The following is a 26,578-nucleotide window of genomic DNA, read 5'->3' as shown; positions in this document are numbered from 1 at the left end:
AGCAGCGTTCCAATTTGGGACAGTTCGACTCCTTACCAGTTCGAACTTGTAACAGTTCGATTCTGTCCGCGTTCTGTTCTGGTACGTGTGCGAAAAAAGGACTGTTCTGAATTGAATGTGTTCGATTTTAGGTCTGTTCGATTTTGAAAACGTTCGAATTCGTCGTACCCCCGTTTCAGGAGGTCTCTCACACTTTCAACTTTACCTGATCCGCCTTGGTTCCTGTAAGAGATATGAAAAAGGGATCAACTGACAAAATGTTTATCATATTATCAAAAAAGTTTTGTTAGTTTGTCGCTTTTGGCTATCTCTTACCGGAAACTGGATAAATCGGCTCAAAAATGACACACCCTTCAATTATAGGTTTTACGGCATTAGCATTCTTGTGCGGCTGATATTTTGTGGGAGCTGACAAAAGTTGCAATTCCGTGAACTTGCACGTATCCGAGCCATCAGACTCTAGTCAGAGTTGGAAATCAGTTTCCGAAAATGACAACGCCTACACAAGATGAAAACCAGGCATCAAACAATCAGTAGTTTTCCACCATTTTTGATGCATAACTATTCTTTTTTTCAGAGAAAGTTCTGAAGAAGAAGACACAACTTTCGTTGGAAAAATATTAGGCAGAGATCAATACAAAATAAATGATGACTTTCGACTTAAAATCGATTCAATGGTCAAATATCTTAGTGCAATGAGAGGAGTGACTGATGGAATTCAGAGTATGTGCTTGGTGAGATTTTTAGAAAACTAGGGAATTACATCGATAAAATTTCAGTCTGGAAAAAGTTGGCATTTCGATGTCAAGTCAGAAGTGCCAAATAGCGGCTGGAGATATATGCCAAACTACTTGAAAAAGGTGGAATATACCAAAAAGAATGCAGCTGAAGCCGATGGATTACGACGTCTTCTTGACAATTTGGGACGACAGGAAGAGGAGCGTTACTGTATGAATCTCTATACTTTTGTATTTTTGACAATCATTATTCCAGATAATTTTTATCAAGTGGAACACGACTCAAACGTTGTCATTACATCTCATCAGCGTCGAGATGAAGTTGAGAAAACGTACCGTGCCGTGGAAGTTCTGGTGCAAACGTGTAATCGAAGAAGAAAGAAAGTGGAGAAGGCGTTGATAGTGAAGGATCTTCGAGAGCAATGTACCAAGTATCACAAGTCGGTCAATCAATTGGATGTTCAGGTAGGTACTCTAAAAAGATGAATCACTCATTCGTTTCTTGAGTTTCAGCTTCTCCGATTGTCGAATCTTTTTGGATTCGTGAAGGCTAGTCTCTTATTCCACTTTGGTCATTTTCAACAAGGAATGGTAGTCCTTCATCAAGAAGCTGTGGCGAGAAGTGACGCAGTTAAAGAATACACTAAAAAGAGACAACAGGAGAAAGCAGCAAGAGAAAAGAGCAGCAAGAATAAAAGTGCTCAACGAAATCGAACTTTGAAAAAGTAGATTATTTGTCGAATAAAGTTTTCTATGGTTTTTTCTCTCTTCTCTTCAAATCTTATTAAACTAATTTATTTGGCTGAAGTGTGTTTTTAAAATGTCAGAAATGACTGGAAAAGTGATTACCGTTAATTTTTGATTGGGTATAACTAGGACCCAAACGGACAGTGATCACAGGGATCCTTATGTGACCGGATTATCTATGCATGATATAAAAAAGTGATCAACTGACTTCTGATATTACGATATATATTACGATTGATATTACGATATCTGGTATTATGACACTTCTGATATTATGGTAAAGAATTTATAAGTTGAAGCTTTTCTATATTTTTACAGGAATCGAGAAAAATTGGATCAAAGTTTAAATTCTTTCTATTACAGGTTTTACGATACATGGAACATGTTTAATCGAAATTTTTTTTGTTCGTCAGTTTTTATCTCTATGGACGGTAGGTTCATACTTGACTGGTGTGTCTTTGGCGTGATTCAACCTAGTTTTTACTTGTCGTCCTCAGTTTTTCACTTTTTTCAAAGGGTCACGTAAATGTCTTTTCAATTTTCGAGTTCATTAAATTTTTCATTCACGTTACGCAAGAAATCTATAAATTAATCGATGTTAGGTCACGCCCCCTCCTTCTGTCCATGTGGAAAAAAATTCCACGTATTGAAAAAAAAAAGTTCTTTGCGAAATTCCCCTCTTTGAATTAGTTTGATAATTTTCACTAGCTCTTTTCCACTGTTCTGAAGTTCCCTGCCTAAGCTGTTTATTGTTTCATTTGCTTTTTTCTTTCGATTGGTCGATTGCGAAAAAAGTTATGAAATGCCCTAAGGGTCGCCATGTTTGATGGTTCATGGCTAGGTGAATTCATTTTCACTGAACGTCCCCCTTTTGCAAAAGACTCAATCGAAGAAAAAAGAAACAAATGAACATAAACAGTAAATGGCGACGGTATAGCTTTTTAGCAGTGAAAGAGAACTATTGAAAATTAACAAGCTGTCTCTTCGGAGACGATGGGGTTTTTGGTTGGTACTTTCCTTTTTGGTTGTATTTTCCCCCGGTGAAAAACCATTTTCCCTTTCATGTACTGAGCCTCTACGTGGCGAAAGGGATCAACAGACGAAAGTCTGACTAATCAGTACACTTTCGAAACTTGTTATCTTCCTTATATATAAAACTCTAGATGCTGTCCCTGTGTCTGTCCTTGTGTCACGATGTCCTGTTTTGGAAACCGTGGCAAATAAATATAGATTTACGTGACCTTTTAAGAAAAATGAGAAGCGAACCAGTAAAAACCAGATCAAGTAGCGCCGAAGGCGCACCAGCTAGCTTGTTTTTCATAATTTAGAAACCCAAAAAAATTCTAGAATTTCTCTCTCACGGCTGGCTGGTGCGCCTTCGGCGCAATTTAATCTAGTGATCTACTGGTTCGTCGCTCCGCTCCTCATTTTTCTTAAAGGGTGACATAAATGTATACTTGTTTTCCAAGCTATTCAAAAGTTGCGTTTTATATATAAGGGAGATATCAGATATATATATAAGGGAGATATCGAACGATTGTTATTTTGTTTCTCTTTTTCAAAAAGTCACGAAAGTCTCATTTAGAATCGTCTGACTATTGATAATGAGAGAACATCATGTGGTTTGTAGTGAACTATCAATTAGATCAAAACTACTTTGCAAACTAGGTCGATATTTGGTTCTGAGAAAAAGACAGAGCCTTCCGCCAGAGCCAGAGCTTTCTATTACCTTCTGTTTCCTTTTGATCAGACCAATTTCTTAATATCGCTCTCGTCCCGTTTAACTTCATATTGATTTTACAGATGACCTGGATTGTGACAATGTGAAGGAGCATCCCTTCTGCCTCAACGACAGTCTTCTTTCAATACCTTCGACTACTAGCCGTTCGCTTTTTTTACTCTTCTTATTATCTCCTTTTTTATTCCTTATCAAAACTAATTCTACTGATAACATGAATAACTGTTTTGTCTTCCGATACGATTTTTAATGAGCCCTTATCTTTGTTTTTTTTTCTAATTTTTGATGCTTTGTGATAGCTCGAAATTCCATTGTAGAGATATCAAGTGATTGTTTTGCTCTGTTACCGTAAAATCTGCATTAGAAGGGCTCCCCCGATCCCTGTCTATTTTGAGCACAAGTATTTCAATTCCTATCAGATATATCCAAAATGTATCAACAAACAAAACATTTCTTTCACCAGTTGACAACTTTTTCATATCTTCTACAAAAATCTAGAAAAATTGACACACAGGTAAAAGTAACAAGGCCCTTCTATTACAGGTTTTGACAGTAGTGAGTCCTACTTTCAAAAAAGGCGGTATGGCATACTATGGCTTATCTATCATATTCAGACTAGAGTTTTTTCAGCTACACAGTACCGAAAAGTTATTGGTTCTACGTTGAGTTTGAAATTTCCGGGTAATTTTTAAAACATCCCTTTCTGGCCTTCTATTTTTATTCTAGTCCCTGGAAAAATCCTTTTAGCGAAATTAACGTCTACGCTCGATTTATTCAACCCGAATTTCGTCAAATCTTCAAAAAATGTCAAGACTTGTAAGAATCAATTTTAGTACGAGCAGTGAATTTGCAATTCTAAATTAAGAAGAGGTGATATTCCATTTAGCAGTACTGTTCTAATACAAGTGCTAATATAAAACAGTCCCCCTATCTACACTACCCGTCAATAAGATACACAAAACCGCCTTTTCAGTAGATTTTGACGATTTTCAAGGGTGTGGAGCTCGGCTGTTAAGTTTCCGATCACTTTGAAAATTTTAGAAGTTGTAAAACAGACCTAGATTGAAAACTTTGCATTCACAGAATTTTTGGAAAATGCCTTTTCTTATTTTCGATTTCTCAAAGACACCCTTTTTTGGCCCGTTTTTAGACTCTTTAAAATGGCCAAAATGACCGAAAATAAACTGAAAAAGACGTTTTTGTATATCTTATTGACCGGTACGGTAGGTACTACTGTTGCCCTATCTATCTTATCTCCTGTCTCTCCAATTGTTCTCTAGGGGATAATCCATAAAACGTTCTTCGTCTCCCATGACCATTAGAGAAAACCCAATAAAAATTCTCGTCTCTGCGTCTTCTTGTTTTCCCAAAAGAAGGAAGGTTCGTCGTATTGATTTCTCATCCTCAGTGCTCTTCTCTCATCCTCCCTCTCTCCGTTTTCCTTATTCATTCTCTCATTTATACCCTTTTCTCAACGTCATTTGTCTTCCCAGGGTGTTCCCCCCACCCCGCATTACTCATCTCCTATTTCGGTTTCTTATCTATTCTGATTCTTAACAGCTTATTGCCCCCCGCCTTTCATGACGAAGAGGTGGTTTTCGTGAATTTAAAACATTACGATCTCCATCTCACTAAACAGTTTTCTTACCCTATAGGATATTTTCTATTGACACAGTTCCGTTTTCTGTGCCTATTTTCATCCATTTCGCAACCGGGTGTCCTTTGCATCATTTCCATTTTTTTTCTTCTGCAAACCTTTTCTCTCCAGTTTCCTCTCTTCGGTTTCCAATAAACAACAAAACAGGTGATGCGTCAAAATCACTCGTTGATCTCTAAATTTTCTTTCTGATGCTCTCCTTTACTATCAAAAGTGTAAACACAGTGTTTCAGTATATTTACTCTAAGAAAAAAGCTACAAACTATTTGAAAAAGACACACAAGGAGGAAATCATGAGTTTCTTCTAGAATGATCTAGTCATGTTCTTCTGTGTTTTCCCAATAAAAAGAGAAATAAAGGAATAGAAGACTTTCGTGTTCTGATGCAGTCACCCTCTCGAATTGCGTAATGTTTTGGTCTACCGTTTTTGAACTTTCGTAGTAATCCCAAAATTTGACCCCTCACTGAGTTTTTTTCAGAATTCGTCATGTAAAAATTTAAAAGTAGTGGGTGATCATAGACTCAATTTTTTGTAACCTTTCTATTTTCGTCGTCCTACTTTCAAAAGTTTTTTTCGGAGTTCCATGGAGATGAGCATTAGCCCTCTTGTGCTCAAAATTCGTATTCTGATCCCCTTTGATTCCCTGGTAACTCGTAGTACAAATTTCGTACCTAGACAAGATTTTGCACTTCATCATTTTCTAATGTTTGCTCGTACAAATTATTATCCTTTCCAAATAATAGGCTGGTATGCAAAAATCGGAGCCACGACCGAACTACCGTAATTAGCAAATATTTTTTACTTTAGTTGTTTTTTCCCTTCTCGCCCATTTTCCGGCAACTTTTTAGATTTAGTAAGTCTTAATTTTCTGACTTGTATTGGAAGTTTTTACTCAAAAATCATCGAAAAGCAAAAATTTGAAAATTTTCAAAAAAAAAGTTTCTAAAAATAGAGTAACTCGATTAGTTTTGGACCGATTTTAATGAAAATTGTACTATTTTAATTAGAAAATCAAGCTAGTTATGACCCTATTTTCAAAAATTGAAAATTCCGAAAGTTTGGGTCTTAGCACGGAAATAGAAAAATTCCCCACAAATCGCTTAGATTTTCGTCGATTTGGAGGAAAATTATGCTATTTCAACTAGTCTATTTAACCATTCATGAAAAAAATTCCAAAAATCGAAAATTTGGGTCCCACCACGAGAATGAGAATCCAGAAAAAAGGATCGAAAATTTTAGGTTACTGTGGTTTTTGTTATGGAAACCGTTGGCCACGCCCACAAGCTTTTCTCTTCCAAGAATATTAACCAATATGTTTGTTCTGAACCCTTCCTCAGCCTTCTGACTCATAGAGGGACGTCTTCTCGGAATCTTCTTAAGCCCACGTTACATTACAGCCAATGAGTCATTCTTTCCCACCACCAACAACAACAAAAATTCATATCAAAATTTTTTTCTAAAATATTTAGTGAACCTACGCTGTTCCCCAACCCAATAATAGCTATGTGTTTACCCCCAACAACAAACTTGAACTGCTATAGTTTTGTTCAATTTCATTCAAGCACCTCTCCCCCCAAAACCACAAACAAATATTTATATTTGTGTGTATCAAAAATATGATCATCCAACAACAACAACAATAAAAAACGGTCGTCTATATGTTCTTGCTACTCCGAGAGATGCAATCTAACTCGACGTCTTCTAAGCCTCTTTTTTCCTCCCGAGAACTTTCCCTCTTGTTTTCTCCGATCTCTTCTCCTCTCTCACCTGTTCCTTCCTTCCAATTTTCTTCTTTATCAACACACACACACACACACACACACACAAAAACAGGCCGTGTCCATTGGTGTCTCCCTTGTCTTTTTCTGTGCTGTCTCTTGTTATTTCTGCGTCTCTGCGTCTCGAATGCTCTCTAATAGTTCCATTGGATTGAAGATAGTCAGGGTCAGAACATCAGATCATGTGGTAATCGAGAGCCCAAGTGCATTTTTCACTTCACACTCCATCCGTTCCCTTTTCATCAAAGTACACCTGTCTCTCTTGTACATTGGTTTGTACTTTCAGAACATTTTGACCTGCTGACTTTTATTTCTTTCTTTCTATTTCTTTCTCTTTTTTGCCCTAGATCACTTTATATAAAATGACTTTGGCCTGAAAAGTGTATATTCATATTTCTCTATATTTCAGTAAAACACCGAACTACAATGGGAATCGAATTTCTACAAATGAAAAAGAAGCGAAACGGAGCGAGCATCAGTTCCAGCAGTTCCGATGAAGAGGGTTAGTAGTTTAAGAATTTTCAAATATTGCCTTTTTTCTAAAAATTTGTAAATTTAAAAACTGAGCTAGAACACCAGAACCTAATTTAATAATGACAAAATCTACAAAACATTACACTACAGTATCCAAAGTTGTTGGTCATTCGTTGGATGGCCGTTTTATAGTTTTTGGAATAGTCATGAGGCTTTGATAATTTCAAAAATAACTTCTAGGTGTTTATTTCACTAATTGGTATCTCTTTGCTACGAAAATTGGTAAACCTCAAATTTACAAACTACTGTAAAACCTATTATAGAATGACCCTCTAATTTCGAAATTTGAGCCAATTTATCCTGGTTCCGAAAGATATCAAAAAATTATCAACTGATAAAAATTTTTGATATTATGATCAACATTTTATCAGTTGACAAATTTTTGATGTCTATTACAGTAACCGAGATAAATTAGGTCAAAATTTGCAGTGTAGGGATCCTTTTATTACGGAATATCCTTTTTAGATTACTGCAAAATTTACTCTCCTTTCTGATTCTTTTTACTGAAAAAACAAACTCTAATTTTCAAAAATCACTTCTCCACTGATTTGTTTCATGTGCCAGGTACACGATGTTTACACTTAGAACCACGAGCGAGACACCCCCATGTGATATCGTCTTAAAAAAATAACAAGAATTTCAGTTCCTGGTATTTTGTGTTCTTTAACTTAAACATTGATTTTCAGTTTCCCTATGCCTCACACCGGAACCTCTTCACAAAATGGCTCCAGCCAGGTTGCATGGTGAACTGTCGTACCTGAAACTGACACCCAATGCTCTCCAATACAATGGGTTTCCATTTTTGGGTCCAAATAGTGCCGTTATCCCACAAACGAAGAATAACATGAGGGATTTCGTAGCTTCTGATGGTACTAACTTTACTTTTGTGGAAATTTACAAATCGATATATTTTTAGATCTCCTTCGCAAATGCTCCCGTTGTTCTAAAGATTTTTACTTGAACCAAGACGGAACAATGGCTCCACAAAAATGTGTTTATCACCATCGAAAGAAGTTCGACCATGTGAAACGCAGCTTTGTTCGGACATGCTGCTCAGCTCATCCGAGCACGTCTTCTGGAGGTTGTATGGTAGAAGATTATCACGTTTTCAACAGTGCTTGGGAGGATACCCTTTGGAGTTTTATGCCAACTCCTCCAGCTAAAAATGCAAACGACTACAGGTCGAAGAAGGTAAATAGTTGATTTCCTCATGCATTTTCAATCTGTATTCTTTTAGGTGTACGGTTTGGACTGTGAGCTAGTACATACAATGAATGGACTTGAAGTAGCAAGAGTGAGCCTTGTGGACATGAAAGGACGAGTTATTCTGGATACTTTTGTTCTTCCACAATATGAAATCGTCAGCTTAAATACCACATTCTCTGGAATCACGGAGAAGGATCTATCAGAAGCAATCACCTTCGAAGCATGCCGTCTTCAATTATTCCAGTTTATCAATTCGGAGACTCTTCTAGTTGGCCATTCGCTGGAATCGGATCTCAAGGCTCTCCGTTTGATCCACCACAATGTGATCGACACATCTGTCTTATTCATGTCTGTGGACCAGAGAGGGGAATTCAAGAAGCTATCACTTCAAAATCTGGCTGTGATCTATCTGCAGAAAGAGATCCAAACCCAGAAAACGGGTCATTCGTCGGTTGAGGATAGCATGACTTGCCTGGAATTAATTGCGTTGAGGCATTCAACAGCTGTTAAATGATAAGAACTAAATAAATTATTACTTTATTGGAAACTCAGGCTTCATATTATATGTTAGACAAAACAACACAAGAAAACAAGAAAAAACACGAACAAAAAAAACAATGAGAACACTAAAAATGATATCTAATTAAGTCATGGACTCTTTTCCTTCGTTTCCTCTTCGACTTTCGGTGGCTCATAAAGTGGGAAGAGTTTGGCAATCTCCTTGAATTCTTCTACTTTCTTTTGATCATCAATTATACGACGAGCCACGTCAAGAGACGGACCGAAAACGTTAACAAGAAGCACACCAACAACCTGAAAAGAATGTTTTGAGTAGTGGGAATCCAGAGAAAAGGAAGAACCAACGTTTCCATTTTCCTTCGATTTATAGAAGACAACAGCTTTTTCCAGAGGATTCTCGCCATCTGGTTCAGCGTAGACAGTGACTGTTTCTAGAGTGGAATCACACTGTCCAACTGCGTTGATATGAAGATGTGGAGCGAATTTTGTGAAGAATGATGGTTGATACCAGAACGCCTTCTCTGTCTTTCCAGCTGTCGCCATATTTTCTCCAGCCAACCGTCCACTAACTTGTGCATTCTCCCACGAACTAATTCTTCTGGATCCAAGAATGTTATCATTAAAAGTGGCAATTGCTCCGGCTGCCCACACATTTTCAGCAACTTTGAAATATTTATCAGCAAGAACTCCGCCCTCCTTCTCGCTAGTTTTCAATCCAGATGCCTCGATAATCTCAGAGTTTGGCTCTTCTCCAGTTGCAACAATAACCATATCGGATCGAAGTTCAGTTCCATCTGACAACTTCAGAACTACGTTCTTGCAACATTTTCTAACTCCTTCGATTTTCTGCTCTGCACGAACGTTAACTCCACTATTCTTGATGGCTTCGAAAGATTTCTGAGCGAGATGAGTTGGGAGAATGTCCTCGGCTGGGTACTTTTGCTCATACACTTGATGAACCTCGACGTTTTCTCCATATTTTCTTTTGATAGAATAGGCTAATTCAGAAGCAAGAAGTCCGTTTCCAACGATAGCCAATTTTTGGATGGATTTGTCAGCTAGTCCTCGCTCGACACGTTTGAAATCTTTTGGCTGAAACAAGCAGAATAGAAAAAAAAAGATTTTCTATACTTACATAATGGAAATAAGTAATTTTCTCTTTTGCTTCTTCACTTGCTTCATCAAACACTTTCTCCTTCTTTGGCCGAACTCCAGTTGCAATCAACACCTTATCATATCCAATTGTTGTTCCATCTTCCAAAATCACTTTCTTATCATCCACACAAATTTTGATGGCCTTCTTTCCACGAATTAGTGATACACCTCCATGTGGTGCTTTTCGAATATCTTCAGGAGACACGAAAAATCCTTCAACTTCGTAGAAAATGTCTCGTTTCTTTCCAGAAAGTGAAGTGTAGTCCAGTTTTGAGGCAGCAGTTTCGTCACCATACCACCAGAGCTCTTTTGAAAGAGGAGGACGATTATACGGTAGTTCTGATTCTTCTCCAATCTAACATTTCAGATATTTTCCTAGTTTGCTATTTTATTCAAACAAACCATAAGAACTTTAGCTTCGGCTTGTTTCGCTCTAATTGCCAACGATGCATAATAAGCAGCAGTTCCAGATCCGATGATGACGTATTCACAGTGTAATGATGAATTCTGGAAGAATCTCAGCGTCAAATTTATTAGAGAGAATGTTCAATTGTCAAAATCTTCTTTATTATCGGGAAAAATTGGTGTATTCAACAGTCTGAAAAGTTTTCAGAACTGCAGTCAAAGGCACACGCAAAAATAAACTTTTCGTTGAGCAGAAAAACCGAGAGAACAAAACCGATAAACGTTTCAAAACTTGTGTGCGGGGAGGGAAAATGAAAGAAAACTAAAAATGATAGTTGCATAGTCTAACTGGATGACGAGCGGATGCGGGAGAACACTGTGATTACTGTACCTCTTGTTTCGGTTCTGAAGGTGTTGGCTCTACGGTGGTCTAGAATTAGAAAAATTGAATAATGTGAGGGAAAGAGAAGCATGATAATTTACCTTGGAAGTCGATGGAACTGGTTCCTCAGTAGCTGAAGTTCCTTCTGGCTCTTGTTTAGATGTAGTTCCCTGTGGCTCAACAGACGTCTCTTCTGATTCAGCCTTCTGAAACCAATTAAAACTTTATTGAGATTTTTCCCTTTCAAAAACATTACCTTGGTCTCAGCAGCTTCTTTATCAGCCTTCTCCTCCTGCTCTTGCTTCGATGTCGTTGGAACAGGCTCTTCAACAGCGGCTGGTGCTTCACGAACAGCAAGAACTTCTTCTGGTTTACGGGGATCTACTTCTGGTTCAACATGTTTCTCTTCCGGCTCTTCGTGATGCACTTCTTCTTGCTGAGCCGAATGTTTCGCGCTGTGCCCATGGTGATGCCCATCATCCTTCTTGAAGGTGTCAGTCTTGAAAAAAACAGCAGCGAGAGTGAGACCAATGAAAACGACAGCTCCGACGAGAGATCCAACATCTGTCTTATGAGGTTCATGTGGATGAGCAGATTTTGCGTGTGAGTATCCACAAAGGGTCCAGTCAAGGGATCCTGGTTTTGGGATATAGACTGGTTGAGGGTCTGAAAAAAGAAGTTGAATATTAGCTCTTTGCCTATTTTAGCTTCTACTCACCATGATGATGGCCTCCTCCACCAAGAGCTACTCTGGTCATAGTGATACTTCTAACAGCAGTCTGTTGTCGAATAACCGACGTCATCTGTCGTCCAACTGCTCGTAGCAACATATTTTTTCGTGGTTTTAGTCTATACTACCTATAAAATCGATTTTTTTCTGATTTTTTTGTAATATCAAAGAAGAATAAAATTGATCTAAAAATATGAAGAGATGCATTTCTGCAACAGGTGACGGGCGGGCGACTGGCGTGTAAACATGCTCTAGTCGCAATGATAAAAATCGAGGTGAGAGTTGCGAAAGAGCGTGCGAAAGAGGAGTGAAAAGGTGTCAAAGAAATCATAGTGTCAGAAGAAGAGGATGGGAAAGACAGAGATCGGAGAAGAGATGAGATGAAAATTGAAATTATTCCATAGGAGTTTTTGTCTGTTCAAGAAAAGTAAAAATCCAGGTTTCAACCGGGAAAATAGCAAAAAGAGTAATCGTTAAATATGTTGTGAAAGTTTATTTGAAAAAAGGATGCATGATATACAAAGATTATAGAAACCCGAATAAAGCACTTCGTTAAAAATTCAATTCGTTTCTCCAGCTAACGCACGTAGCTCCCGAGTCAACGTCATCTCTGATAGCGCTTCTAGTACTTTTTGTGGATTATCCTTGACCGTTCCAGAGCAAAGAAGTTCAACAGCCGGTTTGAATGTTACAGGCACAAACAGCTTTTTCAATTGTTTTTGAACTACTTCTTCACTTCTGGTGGATGCTGCGATCGCACTCGTTAAAACGCAAGCTCTTCGTTTCGTCCATGGATATTCGGGGGAGAGAAGTAGATCTGAAATTTGAAAAATTATTAAATTACCTCGATAACAAAACTGAATACCTAAGACTTCTATTCGCTTGGTCGGCCCCTTTCTGTCTGCATTTGCGAGCACATCAATATGCCATCGGAACAGGAAGTAGCATATACATGATCCAAGACTGTCGGAGTCATCTGTTTCGTCGACCAGCATCTGCTCGACCAACCTTGGAATAACTTTTTCTGCAAAGTCATTTCCTTGCCAAGGAGTGTCTCGGAGATGTCGAAGAATGAATTGCATATTTGTAGCACAATACTGAACAATCACTTCAACCATTGCAGGGGACAATGGTCCATGAAGAGGAGCTCGAGCGATGAAGAGTGCACAGAACTCACTGCAGCTGGTTTCAAGAGGGAGAAGATAATCATGCTAAAAATATAATTTTTTTAACCGAAATAAACAAAAATATTCACCATTCGGTTTTCGATGTTCGAAGTCCGCACAAAATGCTCAACCATCATGTCGATTAACCGATCGCAATACATTCTTTCTTGAGTTTCATTGTTCAATTTGCTGATCCATCCCATCACATGGTTCAAAATTTGCAAAACTGGATACTGAACAGAGAACGAAACCAGTTGGTACATCACCGAAAGACGGTATTCGTGAAGAACCGGATCATCAACTCTTCCTAAGAAAATTGCCTCAAAGTATGCGTATCGGTGTCCATCGTCAACTCGTTCCTATAAAAATTTTAACAATGATCCAATTACCACTGATCGATTCAGGACTCACCAAGAAAAACTGTGATAAGACTCTTAAAAGTTGCATTTGTTGCAAGGGGTTCATTTTAGTCCGTCGATCAGATTGAATCAAGAAAAGATCTTTGTCAAGCATCAGTTGAACTTCCGGTTTCTCTGCCAGTGCTGATCCACGGCTTCGGTTCATTTTGGATGTTTTGACCAACTAAAATTCCGAATTTTTTTTGTTTTAGGGGATTTGTTATACCTGGGCAAGAGCATTTTTGGCCTGTTCCAAAAGAGGAGTTGAAGTTGTGGACGATACAGTTACTAATGGAACGGGTACTGGTGCAGGTACGCCAGGGACTGGTGGCGATGGATTCCGCGATGCTTCTGCTGATCCTGGGTTTCTGGCTCCTGCTACTATGGCTGCCGCAGCTGCGAGCGTCGCGGGATCTATACTATTGTCTGACATGCTTTTCTGAAACTAAGGAATAAATGAGTATTTTTAAAAAAATCAGAATCAATAAATCTCAAGAACAAAACAAGGCCCATTATCTTTTCTCTATCAGACCACATTTTTAAATATTGGCCTAACAATTCGTGGGAAAAATGACCACATGCAAAAGGGTGCCTAGACGAAGAGACGCCAGACGGAGAAACGGAGCGAGGGTGCCATTGCTCCCCTTGTCGCTATCGCATTCGTCCTTTTTTGTCCAGCCACAACACGTGCACTAACGCGAACGTTGCTGACTAGAAGGAATTCTTTATGCGCGTTCTATGAGTATTTGTCATCTGCTACAGCTACTCAGAAAAAAGCCTCTTGATATTGATTCGACTAGTATATGGGCAATCCCGATAGTATACTGTAGCTTTTATTCAAGTACTTGTGGATTGGGAACCAATCACTGGGTCCGTAGATATGTCGTCGAAATTTCAAACATCAGTCAAGAACTGCATCATCTAGACATATTATTGAATTTTGAAGCATTTTCATCATAGACGAACCCAAAGCGGGCCGTGGCGGGCCCTGTCTTAGTTTCTTTTGGGATTAATATTTTTTGACTAACTAAATTAGATATGACAGAACTCGACGAGCTCTACAAAATGATACTATTTGGGACACTGTATCATTTTTGTAAACAAAGTCACAGACCAAACGGGCCGAAAAAACCGGCCCGGCCCGCATTTGCAGCTTTTTGGCTTGTAACTTTGTTCACAAATATGATACAGTGTCTCAAATACTATCATTTTGTAGTGCTCGAGTTCTACCATATTTAATTTAGTTGGTCAAAAAATATCAATCCTAAAAGAAAGTATGACAGGGCCCGCCACGGCCCGCTTTGGGCCCGTCCGCAAGTATGATTTTCATCTATGCTAAAAAATTTGGAAAAATGGAAAAAGAACACATCAAAACTTCGAATTTTTCAAAGAGTTCCATGAGAAAGTGGAAATACGAACTGTTCATTTCCTTTCGCATAGCTACATTCTGAAACGATGCCGAAAGTTTTTTCCGTTCACATTCTTCGTCTCTCTGCCTCTTGCAACCATGGCTTCTTTTCTAGAATTGTTTCTCTGCGTCTCTGCTCTTCATCTACACTTTTCTTTTTGAACTTATAGCTAGGGACCACAACATTTTTTTCAGTTCTTTCTTGAAATCTTTGTATTTTAAAATGGTCTCCTCTTCCTAATTAGCATATTTTCAAAATTTCGTTCAAAAATATTCGCTCATTCCCGAGTTACATCCCAGTTTGTGCTTTTCATTTTCGTCCATTTTCTCCGCGAGTGGGCGGGGCGTCGCCGACGCAAGGCTGCGGCGCGGAAAAAGCCTATCGTTTACTCGAGCAGTTTTCTGCCGAAATTTCGGTTTCGGACGGCTGGAAACGGAGAAAATCGTATCGGAAAGTGTGAAAAATGGTGTTTCGATTATGCTTAGTGTGATAACAAACCTAATTTTACAAATTTTCACCAGAAATTAGTTCAAAATCGGAAAAAAATAGAAAAAATGCGAAATTACTGAGAAAAAAGGCTGAAGAATGAAATTCTAAAGAAGAAATACTCATCAATGCATCGTTCAAGTACCGATGTCAAGGAGAAAATTTTTTTAATGTGAAAAAAAAACGTTCAAAAAAATTGTCCAAAAGCGAAATCGAACCCGCATGTCTTTGCTTAGAACACCGCTAGCTTAACCAGTACACCAAACGAGCACACCGAGAGTGGGCGCATTGTTTAATTATAACACCGCCACACGCGCGCTCTTTGAAAAAATTATTTTTCTATGAATTTTCTGGTGATTTCGATACAAATGTGCTTCGCATTTTTTTCGGCCAACTTTTTGTAATATCTCAGAAACATCATTTTATGTGAAATTTTCCGTAGAATCCGAATATGTAAAGAAATCGAGCGTTTTAGCTTCCATTCGTGATATAATTGTGAAAAACGAATATTTTATTGAGTATGTCATTTTGTGACGGAACATGAAGTATTTTCTGATAATCCAATTATGTTCAAAATTTATTTGTGTGATGTTCGAGAGTAGTATTATCTATAAAAAACATGATTTCTATAGGTTGTCACTAAAGTTTTTCACAATATTTACAGCCAGTTTGGCTGAAATGTACTATTTTCGGCTAACTTTTCTGAGATTTTCATTATGATTTCCTTTTAGCAAATGTCTTAAGTTACTGGAAACAACAAAAATTTTGAGCGTTTCAGCCACCCATCTCTTTTACTGTGCGTTTTTCTGCCGCCCACTTTTGTTTATTGCTCTTTCCTTCTTTCGTGTAAGAATTTCAGTAAAAACATTTACATATTTGAATTCTACGTAGTCGATTACATAAGGAGTCAAATTTTCATATCGATCCTCCTTTTCTAGCCATAGTTACAACCAATCAAAAATCCAAAACCCCACGCGGAGAAAAAAAAATAGGCTGCGCCCCTTTTGCTGTGGTCGCTACTTATAGCAGACTGCCACTCCTCCTTCATCTACAAAAATACAGCCTTCTTCTTTTTTTTTTCGTTTCTCATTTATTTTATGATAGTTGTTCATACTTTCTGGTCATATACGACTTCGTATGATCATGTTGAGAATCAATAGAAAAATAAGAGTAAACATGGAAACCACCGTACTCCATAGTTACCCGTGGGAACTGAGAAAGTCTCTCTCTCTCTCTCTATCGATTCAAATTTAACTTTTCGAGCATGTTCCCCAGTTATTTTATATAAAGTAGATTTGAACATCTTTTTTCAGCAATGGACGAACATCCAAAACATTCGCGGCATCGTCATTCTGAGCCTACGAACGGGTGAGTCTTTGAGCCGAATTCGAGCTCAATTATCATGTCGTTTCCTGTGAGAGATATCAGAATTCTAATATCTGATAACAAAATTATTAGTGGACATTATTTGGATATCTTTCACAGAAATCGATATAATTGAGCTCAAAGTAGACAGTTTGCGTGGGCGTCTATTAGAGGAAATTCGGTATATCGTTTTACAGAGCAACCCAAAATTTATTTCTGGCAGAAAAATATTATCCGGAAAAACCTTGGCTCCCTATCATCACAAAAGCTATCAACTCTGATTTCCGAAACGTCTATGATATTTTTCACGATTCTATTGAAATCATGAAAAGAACTCTGGACTGCAGTGAGACTATGGACGAGAGAAATGGGAGAATCTTGAACTTCCTCACCGACTTCAACGATAGCATCCAAACTGAAATGAATGCAGAGAAGAAACTGAAAAACTGCAGAGAACATTTGAAAACGGCTAACACTGTAGTTCTTCAATCAAACAAGCATCCAGGACAGAATTTCATGACGCAACGTAATGAGGAAATGGTACCAACCATTCTAAACCTTGAGGATGAAGATGAAGTGGTTCCATCATCTTCTGCTTCGGAGTCTACTGAAATCGACCGAGGAACATACTTGGACAAGCAGCAAGATATGGTGACTTCGAAATTAAGCTTTCTCGACGGTGAGTTTTAGTTAAAATCAATAACTCGGTAGATTTTTATAGAATTCACACAATTTAACGATCGAATTGAGATGGATCTAACGAAGATTATTGATGTAAAGTCAAAAAAATCAGCACTGGAATCCGTCGCTGACCCATCGAAACTAGACTCACACCAACAATCTTTGCAAAAAGGTTCGTAAAATCAGAGTAGTTTTTGGATTTGAAAACAGTTCCGTTTACAGATATTACTCCACAAGAAGACAACGAATTCTCTAAACGCGATGAGTTGAATAATGGAATAAGTGGAGCTGTTGCCAAAGAAATTCAGAAGGAACCATGTTTGGAGGTGGATCCCACGACTTCGACTGGAATGATTGACCAGCCAAAACAGGATCAGATTCTCGAAGAAATACAACAACCAAGAACCGATTCAACGGTCACTGAGCAAATTACGAGTGCCATCAATGAATTGAACAAGAAATGTAGTGAGCAGCAAATGCTAAAATCGCAGGATCCAGCAGTCGAATCGAATTTACCTTCTAGTTCTTCCAGTGCAGTATGTGACAATAGTGAACGCCGTACGTTCAAGAGAAGAGCCGAAGAATCGTCTAATGATGAATCGAAATTGATGGAAGATAGAAATGAAGCTACCTTCAGTAGTAGACGTCCCCAGAGGGCTCGCAAAGCGCCTATTCAATTCGAAATAAAAAGCAACATAAGGGATTATAGTAATAGAGATCACAGCCGGAAACGAAATGTAAAGAAAGTTTCTGAGTCCACACCTACCCCCCTACCCCAAGAGCCTGAGAGCATCTCTGCACCGGTAGTTCCAACTACGGAAAATTCATCAGAAGGTAAATAATGGAAATGTTTTGTCTTGTTTAAAGTATATTATTCAGTTTCACCTCCTGACACCTCGACGGGAAGTCACCAGGACGGAAAAGCCGAAAGTTCTGAACCCCCAGTCGCCTTGAATTCGGAGTTGTACAAGAATGCGACGCCTCAAGTGAAACCAACTCCGAATAAGAGAAGGGATCGGAAGAGGAAGAGCAAGAAAGAAACAGTTGGAAATGGAGAAACAACTATGAAACGAAATGTACCATCTTTGCCGCAGTCTTACAACGCTGGAACAGTCCCGCTAGATACGGAACTTCCAGCACCAATGAGCCAGCCTTTACCGTCATCAACTATTCCGCATTACCCAGAATGGCAGAGATACCAATATAATCAACCTGCGAACGGGATGAGCACTTCTACGATTCAACAGTACCCACACAATTGGGATCAAAACTACTACAGTCAATCCCCACAGCAACCGAGCACATCAAATCAACTAGGAACAATAGACAGTAAGAGTTTTATGAAATAGTTTGCAAACAAAATACGAGCACAGTGTGAAAAATCTTTTTTGGTAGCGACCTAAAGCGAATGGCCGATGTTAATGGCCGATGTACTACACGCGAAATTTAGGCGGGAAAGAAGCGCGTTTAAACCTCTTTCCTCGCATATTTTAAACTGCCTTTCACATACAACAATCAAGTTCAGAAACTATATTATATTTTATTCTAAAAACATACTCACCATTTTTTTCAATTTGGGCGGCATGTCGTTGGTGACTTGTATCTGAAAAAATAAAGAGGCTCAGCATTATTATTATATAGCAGTACGTGTAAAAAAATAATTAGGAAAGCAGAAAAATGTTTTGAAAAAACCTGTTTTTGTTAAAACCTTAAAAAAACCAAAAATTAGAAAAAAACTGCACAGCATCCAAATTCGATGCATCAGACGCAAACACCGTTGTGCAAGAATGTACAAATTTGCTAACCGTAATCCTGTCGTAAAAATTCCAGATTTCGATTGCATTTCTCATGCGGCAGCTCTCGTAGATCCCGATTTCGGTGCCGGACCTGATTCATTTTCCGGGAACTTTCCAACATTCACAGATTATTTAAAACATTTATAATTTTCATCATCTCCACTTTTCAATCCGCTATCGTGTTTATTTTCCCTCACTCTCTCTACTTCTCTTTCCGTATTTCTATGTGAACATCTTATTGAACATCATTGGTTTTCTCATAATAAATATGTTTCTCACTAAATTTTTTTGTTACAGAATGTCAAAAACCGTAAAAATTCCGGATATGTTCATGAAAGCAGCAGCTGCAGCAAAACGGTAAATGCAAAGTGCTGAAAACTCGAGTTAGAAACGAACATTGCAGAAAATCAGTAAGCTGTGCTGAAGTCTCCACAGAAAAAACATCAGATGACGTCAAGGAAAACCAACTGGTAAAAAAGATGAAAGTAGATGAATCGGAAACAAAAGACAGGCCATTGGGAACAACCATCAAAACAGAAATTAATCTGAAAGAATTGCTCCAAAGTGAGTCGTGGTCACAGCTTCTGGAGGAAGAGTTCAAAAAAGGATATATCTCCAAAATCGAAAAGTTCTTGAACGAAGAAGTGAAAAAGGGAAAGCAAGTGTTTCCACCTCAATCCCAGATCTTCACAACATTCAATGTTTTGCCATTCGAGGAAATCAGTGTCGTTGTCATTGGACAAGACCCATACCACGACGATAATCAAGCACACGGTCTTTCTTTTAGTGTACAGAAAGGTGTGAAACCTCCACCATCTTTGAAGAATATTTTCAAAGAGCTCGAGTCGGACATCGACGGATTCAAGAGGCCTGATCATGGAAACTTGCTTGGTTGGACTCGGCAAGGCGTTTTTATGCTCAATGCAACACTTACGGTTCGTGCCCATGAAGCGAATTCACATGCGAAAATTGGATGGCAGACTTTCACTGATACCGTCATCCGGATGATATCGAAGAAATCAGAGAAACCAATTGTGTTTTTGTTGTGGGGAGGATTTGCACACAAAAAGGAGGAGCTGATTGACACTAAGAAGCATGTAGTTATCAAGGTAAACATATTCTTCTCGTATGTTACTTATGAAGTGTTTTTTTCCAGACAGCTCATCCGTCACCACTCAGTGCTCGTTTTTGGTGGGGCTGCAAATGCTTTTCGAAATGCAACACGGAGCTGGAGAATTCAGGAAGAAACCCAATTAATTGGTCTGATTTATAATAACAAAGCTAGGCGTTCGTTTTTCTGTTATTATACTACTCTCACTCTCACTGGCCTAACCCTCGCCTACCCCCTTCCCCTTGCATCTATTCACTCTATTGATTTTCCTCCCCTTTTTCTTTATTTTGTTTTATTTTCGCTATTTATTCAGATTCTTATCTTATGGATCAATTTGAAAAAAGACAATTTTTCCAAATAATTCATTTATTCGCTGGTCTTTTACAATCCTTTTTCTTATCTGGATATCATATTGAAATTTTAAACGAGTTTATCAGATTTTCAGATATAAATATATGCGGCGTTCGAAAACAGATGAAGAACGAAGCTGGACTTCGGTGACTCGTCATTTTTTGTGTAACGAATGCAAGAAATATTTTCGTAATAAGAGAGAATACTATTGGCATACTGAGGATTGTCTTTTCGAAGCGTTCGAGCGAGAAGTGGCGTTGAGCAGTTCTCGTGTTGTCGAAGAAGACGTTGACGACAACGAAGAAGACTGGGATGCACAAGCATCAACGTCTGAACCACATCCGGTAGGGAAAATTTTTAAAATACAATTTTATAAATTACATAGTCCAACTTATTTCAGCTAGAACCCAAAAAAATTCAAAAGTCTATCAACTCTGTAAAATTCGAAACAACGACGCCTTTAAAAAATCCCACTTTAATAAAACCAACGATCTCAACGCCTTCAAATCATGCCCAACCTCAACGAAATGCTGATGAAGTTATAGCGGGACCTCGAGGGTCAAAAGTAATTGTTTCTGTTGAACCGCAAACGGAAATCGCATATCAATCCGACGATGAAGATTGCGAACCTCCTGTCTTAGTTTCACAAGTTGGTCCGACTGTTGAAAAAAATCAAATTGATGAGGAGGATGCTGATAACAATGATAACGAAGTTGAAGCCGAATCAGACTTCGAAGATGAATCAGCTCCAATCCCATACATCCCATCTGGAAAAGTAATAGGAGCTTTTTCGAATCCAGACGATGGAACAAAACCTAAAATGGAATGCCCCACTTGTGGACTCGTACTATACCGTCACAATTTTGCTGCTCACTTTCGAATTCATACAGGCGAACAACCATATGGATGTGATTATTGCGGAAAAAGGTTTCGAACAACATCATCACTGAAAGTACATAAACGAGCGCATACTGGAGAAAAGCCTTATCCTTGTCCAAACTGTGATTATCGGACAATCACAAAACGAAATTTAGACCGGCATATTGTAAATCATCATATTCGGAATGCAGTGATAAAAGGACCAATAATGCGGAAATCTCGGTTAGTGCTTCATTATTATTTCTTCCTATTAGAGTTTCCTCATATTCATTATCCCTCCCAGAACAACTCCACGATATCACCCAGAAGGAAACATAGAAACTATGCCTTCTAGGATGAAGTACGATGCCGAGAAAGACTCGTTATCAGCATCCATAGCAAACCAACGAAACGTCAGAATCGACAGAGAGGATCACTCTTATCTCGCTGAAAACCCAGAGACCGATTCTCTTTCTAGACGAAATATATGTGACGATTTAATTGAAGAAGATGATGACGACGGCACCATTTATGAATAGTAGAAAAAATGTGTTTTCTAGTTAATGTTTTTATCGGGTTCAACATATGCAAATGTTCTCTTGTCATTTTATAATCTTCTGTGTTTTGTAATAATTTTGAGTCATTCATTTTCTATCGGGTCCTAAATTCCAGTGCCTTTTCATCCTATTTACCGCTATCGTGTGAATAAATCATATTTGATCACTCATCTACGATGGTTATCGCTTTCAGGTTTCACTAACACCGTTTTATCTGTTCTCTCACAGAATAGTATCATTAAAAATGAATCTAATTTCTCAGTAAATATGAAAAGAGCACTTTTTGTGGCTGAAAAGAATGATGTGGCGAAAGGAGTTGCGGCGATTCTCTCGAATGGAACATCGAATCGAAAAGAAGGAAAAAGCAAGTTCAACAAGATTTATACACTCAATAGCGAACTTTTCGGACAGGTTAATACAGTTTTGATTCCATTTTTTCAACGTCTTTTTCAGAGAGCAGCCATTTCAGTAACTAGCGTCTCTGGACATTTGATGAATTGGCAGTTCCATGAGAATATGTCAAACTGGCAGACGACTTCAATGGTCGAACTTTTTGAAGCTCCCGTTCGACATGTAGTTACACCGGATATGAAATTGATTGAGAAAACATTGAGGTAGTAATGAAATTGGGGATGTTCGGAACGGAACTCAAAATTTGGAATTTTGAAAACTCTGAAAATTCCGACCATTTTCGGAATATTTCCGGTTAATTTTTTTCAAAATTAGAACTTTCTGGACTACAGTATTTCAAAAGCACGCTCAAATAGTTTTCTTGTGGGTCTCGAGCGGAATTACTTTTCTAACGTTTCTCTCTTTCGCTTGTCAATGTTTCACCAAAAAATGGGGTTATTCANGGAGTCGGCAAAAAAGGAAAAAAACTCCGCGAAAACTCGGAGAGTGTTCCAATCTGGCTGAAACTTTGGGGAAAAATGGAATTCCAACCAAATTTTCAAAGTCGATATTTTGACCCCAAACTTTGACAAAATGTTTCCTATAGTTTTCTCCAGTTTTCCCCAAAGTTTCAGCCAGATTGGAACACTCTCCGAGTTTTCGCGGAGTTTTTTTTCCTTTTTTGCCGACTCCCTGAATAACCCCATTAATTTCCAAAATCTAAGAATTCAAGTATTTTCATCTAAACACTAAATTCAATTATCCAGAAATTCGAAAATTCTGGAAATCAAAATTTTTGGAATTCAGAAATGTCTGGAAATTAAAAGTTTAGAATAAAAAAATCAAAAATTAGGAAAATCAAAATCAAAAATTCGAAATTTCTAAAAATCAAAATTTGTGGAAATCAAAAATTCGAAATTTCCTGAAAATCAAAATTTTGAAATTACAGAAATTCATAAATCCGAAAATAAAAAATATTAGACTTCCTCAAGTCAAAAATTCAGATTTTGAAACTTCTGGAAATCAAAAATTTGAAAATTCAGAATTTAAAAAAATCCGGAATTCAAAGCTCAAAAACTCCAAATTTCTCGAAACGATAAAATGGAAATTTGGGAATGAGTTTTTTTTTCCTTTTTTGCCGACTCACTGAATAACCCCATTAGCGTTTTTGCAATGGGAAAATGGGTTTCTACCTAAAAATTTGTTTAATGCCGGAACTTTCAAAACCGGAATATTCCGAAATTTCGAAAAGGCCATTCCGGACATTCCTGAATGAAAGCATAAAATGGAAATCCGTATTTCATTTCAGAGAGGAAGCACAACGACACGATGTACTTGTAGTGTGGACTGATTGTGATAGGGAAGGAGAAGCGATTGGAGCGGAAATCGTCAAAGTTTGCAGAGAAAGTAATCGACGAATAGACATTTATAGAGCAAGGTGAGCAAAAACACTGGGCTCAGAAAAAAACTTGAATTCAGATTCTCTGAAATTACAAAAGCCGCAATCACGCGAGCTGCTCGGAATCTGATTCGACTGGATGAAAAAATTGTGGCTGCTGTAGATTGTCGAAGCGAACTGGATTTGAGAATCGGCTCAGCTTTCACACGGTTACAAACACTTCATTTAAGAAATCGTTTCAGTAGTCTGTTGGGACAAAGTGGTAAATAATATCAAAGTTTCTCAGTTTTTGAGGTTCACATGTTCTATTTTAAGATAGCTCAAAAGTGATCAGCTACGGATCTTGTCAATTCCCAACACTTGGATTTGTGACGGATCGTTATAAACTGATCGAGAATTTCATCTCCGAACCATTTTGGAAGTTGGCTGTGGAGCATACACGAGAAGGACATAAAGTGGAATTTCTGTGGGATCGTAACCGACTTTTTGATCGGGACGTGGTTGATATTCTTCATGATGAATGCAAAGAAGCAAAAGAAGCACACGTGGAGAAAGTGACAAAGAAGCCGAAAAGCAAATGGAGACCTCAAGCATTGGATACTGTAGAGTTGGAAAAGTTGGGAATTTCAAAACTGAGAATGTCAGCCAAGCAAACGATGCAAGTGGCTGAGAAGTTGTACAGTAAAGGATTCATTTCTTATCCGAGAACGGAGACAAACAAATTCCCGCCTGGATTGAATTTGACTCCGTTAGTTGAACAACAAGTTCAATCAACTACTTGGGGTGATTTTGCAACAGAAGTATGAATGGAAATTGGTGGTTTTCTATTGATTTTTGGTTTCAGGTCCTCCAAAAAGGCGTAACTCCTAGAAATGGACACAAAAGTGACGAAGCCCATCCACCGATTCATCCACTCACTTTCGCAGACAAGTAAGGTTTTTTCGTTAGGAATTCCGGAAACTTCGAAAGGTTTTTGGGAATACGGTATTTCAAAGGCGCACGCATAAAGTTTTCTTGTTGGTCTCGACCGAAATTACTTTCTTGCGTTGAAATCATTTTGTCAAATTTTCACCAGTTTTTGGAGCTTTTGTGATAGGAAAATTGAATTTCTACTTTAAGATATGATTTAAAAATTCCGAAATTTTGGAAGAAACTCAGAATTTTCGGCATTTCAATAAATTTTTTCAGAAACACTCTTCATGGAGACGACTGGAAGGTCTATGAACTAGTCGTCCGTCATTTTCTCGCTTGTGTTTCCCAAGATGCACAAGGCGAAGAAACAATGGTAAACCTGAGGGTTGGATCGGAGAAGTTCCATTCGTCAGGTCTTCGAATCAGGGATATGGGATATTTGAAAGTTTATGTATATGAAAAATGGGGAAACCGTTTGCTGCCAACATACAATCAAGGAGAAAGGTTCAGCGACTACAAATTGAAAATTGGTGATGGAAAAACTCAACCTCCGGATTTGCTTACTGAAGCTGATCTGATTGCTCTCATGGATAAGTTCGGTATCGGTACAGATGCAACACACGCTGAACACATTGAGAAAATCAAAACTCGAGAATACATCGGTGTGAAACCAGATGGAAAACTCATTCCATCGTTCCTAGGACTTGCTCTAGTCGATGGATACGATGATATGGGATTTGCAATGAGCAAACCAGATCTAAGAGCGAATTTAGAAATGGGTCTAAAGGATATTTGTGATGGCAGAAGACAGAAACAGGAGGTTCTCGATGAACAGATTGGAAAATATAAATCGATTTTTGTGGAGTCTGAGAGAAATATCGAAGTTTTATCCCAAAGTTTGCAACGGTATTTGAACAAAAACCAACAAGCTGGAGGTGGCGGAGGCGGAGGAGGTGGACCACCAAGAGGCCCTGGAGGTGGTGGTGGTGGGGGAGGTTCGAGAGGATCAGGACCACCGAAACCACCACCAAAACCACGTGGAAGACAATCTAAAAAATCAAAAAGCCCAGCAAAGAACGACGACGCGGGAGAAGATAATGATACGGTATTTAGTGAACTGCTTCGTTTTTTATAAAAAGTTGGTTTCTAGATTGTCACTCTCAGCGAAGTATTGGGCAGTCTTACGAATCCAAAACCTCGAAAACCTCGTGCTCCGAGAAAAAGTGCTCCTGCTCAAGCAGATGGGCCAAATGGGTTGGAAAATGAAGAGGAAGAAGTGATGTGTACCTGTCCAGAGCCAATGAAGGCCGTTGTTAAAGTCGTTCAAAAAGAAGGACCGAATAAGGGAAAGAAGTTTTACACATGCTCTCTACCGTACACCTCGTCAGATAAATGCAATTTCTTTAAATGGGTTTAATGAAATATCACATTCAATCTTTTGAACCATTCCATCAATCGTTTTCTTGTTTTAATTTTCTGTTTGTTTAGATTATAAGTAATACACTGTTTTTAAAATTTTTACGGCGATGTTATTGTTTTTCCTGGTCTGAATCTGTCTGTACTCAAGTGATTATACCTGAATTTTTCTTCTCGAGAAAATACAACTTTTTCTCAAAAGAACCGTATTTTGTCTTCCGGTCTGATCATGTTTTCTTTCGACCCACTAAATTTTCCATAGTTTTTCGATAAGCCCGCAAGCAAATAGATTCCAGGTTTCCACTCTTCCCACGCACTATCTTCGGTACCTGGCTGTTAAAATGTACAACTGGAAGAAGAAGAAGAGAATGTTATCAGAAGGAAGGAGGAAGGTAAACAGCAGGAAGTTAATATAGTCGGTTTCTCATTGCTCTTCTTTCTTTCAACCTACTCCAGGTGTACTTGTTTTAGCAATAGGAATTATTATTATTGGTAGTGGTATTTTCTTTTAAATAATGTTGTCGAATTCCTCATTCACTCAATTTTTATCATTTTTTAGTTTCTCAGCACAATGTTTTTTTCTTAATTTCCAAAATCTAAGAATTAAAGTATTTTCATCTAAACCCCACCTGAATTCAAAAATCCAGAAGTTCGAAACTTCTGGAAACCAAATTTTAGGAATTCAGAAATGTCT

At 38.2% G+C, this 26,578-nt stretch overlaps 7 protein-coding genes across 7 annotated transcripts in view; 5 read left to right on the top strand and 2 right to left on the bottom strand.

The window, feature by feature from the left end:
• The window catches only part of CBG13332, a gene marked incomplete at both ends in the record, with an annotated part of 1,985 nt that extends 519 nt beyond the window's left edge, over positions 1–1,466 (top strand). The window contains 5 exons of the mRNA XM_045243889.1: positions 1–38; positions 578–734; positions 780–948; positions 994–1,202; positions 1,251–1,466. The exon at positions 1–38 is cut by the window's left edge and continues 519 nt beyond it. Coding sequence (XP_045095126.1) covers positions 1–38; positions 578–734; positions 780–948; positions 994–1,202; positions 1,251–1,466 — 789 coding nt within the window. The remainder of the gene's footprint in view (positions 39–577; positions 735–779; positions 949–993; positions 1,203–1,250) is intronic.
• A 5,618-nt stretch (positions 1,467–7,084) lies between these two features.
• Positions 7,085–8,912, top strand: CBG13331 (the record flags this gene model as incomplete). Its single annotated transcript, XM_002641416.1, has 4 exons — positions 7,085–7,160; positions 7,879–8,061; positions 8,109–8,383; positions 8,430–8,912. The coding sequence occupies 4 exons, from the start codon at positions 7,085–7,087 to the stop codon at positions 8,910–8,912; spliced, it is 1,017 nt and encodes a 338-aa protein (XP_002641462.1).
• Positions 8,913–9,046: 134 nt separating this feature from the next.
• Positions 9,047–11,689, bottom strand: Cbr-wah-1 (the record flags this gene model as incomplete). Its single annotated transcript, XM_045243888.1, is given in 8 exon segments — positions 9,047–9,211; positions 9,263–10,042; positions 10,053–10,427; positions 10,475–10,579; positions 10,869–10,907; positions 10,961–11,065; positions 11,116–11,525; positions 11,578–11,689. The coding sequence occupies 8 exon segments, from the start codon at positions 11,687–11,689 to the stop codon at positions 9,047–9,049; spliced, it is 2,091 nt and encodes a 696-aa protein (XP_045095125.1).
• A 460-nt stretch (positions 11,690–12,149) lies between these two features.
• CBG13329 lies at positions 12,150–13,586 on the bottom strand (the record flags this gene model as incomplete). The annotated part of the gene is made up of 5 exons (XM_002641414.1): positions 12,150–12,406; positions 12,455–12,800; positions 12,845–13,114; positions 13,167–13,337; positions 13,380–13,586. 5 exons carry the CDS (start codon positions 13,584–13,586, stop codon positions 12,150–12,152), a joined length of 1,251 nt encoding a protein of 416 aa, XP_002641460.1.
• Positions 13,587–16,737: 3,151 nt separating this feature from the next.
• On the top strand, positions 16,738–20,163 carry Cbr-ung-1 (the record flags this gene model as incomplete). The annotated part of the gene is made up of 5 exons (XM_002641413.1): positions 16,738–17,092; positions 17,317–17,928; positions 17,974–18,423; positions 19,443–19,999; positions 20,047–20,163. The coding sequence occupies 5 exons, from the start codon at positions 16,738–16,740 to the stop codon at positions 20,161–20,163; spliced, it is 2,091 nt and encodes a 696-aa protein (XP_002641459.1).
• A 293-nt stretch (positions 20,164–20,456) lies between these two features.
• Positions 20,457–21,749, top strand: CBG13327 (the record flags this gene model as incomplete). The annotated part of the gene is made up of 3 exons (XM_002641412.1): positions 20,457–20,696; positions 20,753–21,453; positions 21,515–21,749. 3 exons carry the CDS (start codon positions 20,457–20,459, stop codon positions 21,747–21,749), a joined length of 1,176 nt encoding a protein of 391 aa, XP_002641458.1.
• A 285-nt stretch (positions 21,750–22,034) lies between these two features.
• On the top strand, positions 22,035–25,885 carry Cbr-top-3 (the record flags this gene model as incomplete). Its single annotated transcript, XM_045243887.1, has 7 exons — positions 22,035–22,381; positions 23,467–23,595; positions 23,637–23,818; positions 23,872–24,356; positions 24,401–24,486; positions 24,745–25,573; positions 25,619–25,885. The coding sequence occupies 7 exons, from the start codon at positions 22,035–22,037 to the stop codon at positions 25,883–25,885; spliced, it is 2,325 nt and encodes a 774-aa protein (XP_045095124.1).
• Between the last annotated feature and the right edge of the window lie 693 nt (positions 25,886–26,578).

This window comes from Caenorhabditis briggsae (assembly GCF_000004555.2).
Source record: "Caenorhabditis briggsae complete genome, chrIII, whole genome shotgun sequence".
NCBI classification, from domain to species: Eukaryota; Metazoa; Nematoda; class Chromadorea; order Rhabditida; family Rhabditidae; genus Caenorhabditis; species Caenorhabditis briggsae.
Note: the sequence above shows the minus strand (reverse complement) of the source record. Positions and strands in the feature narration are given on the sequence as shown.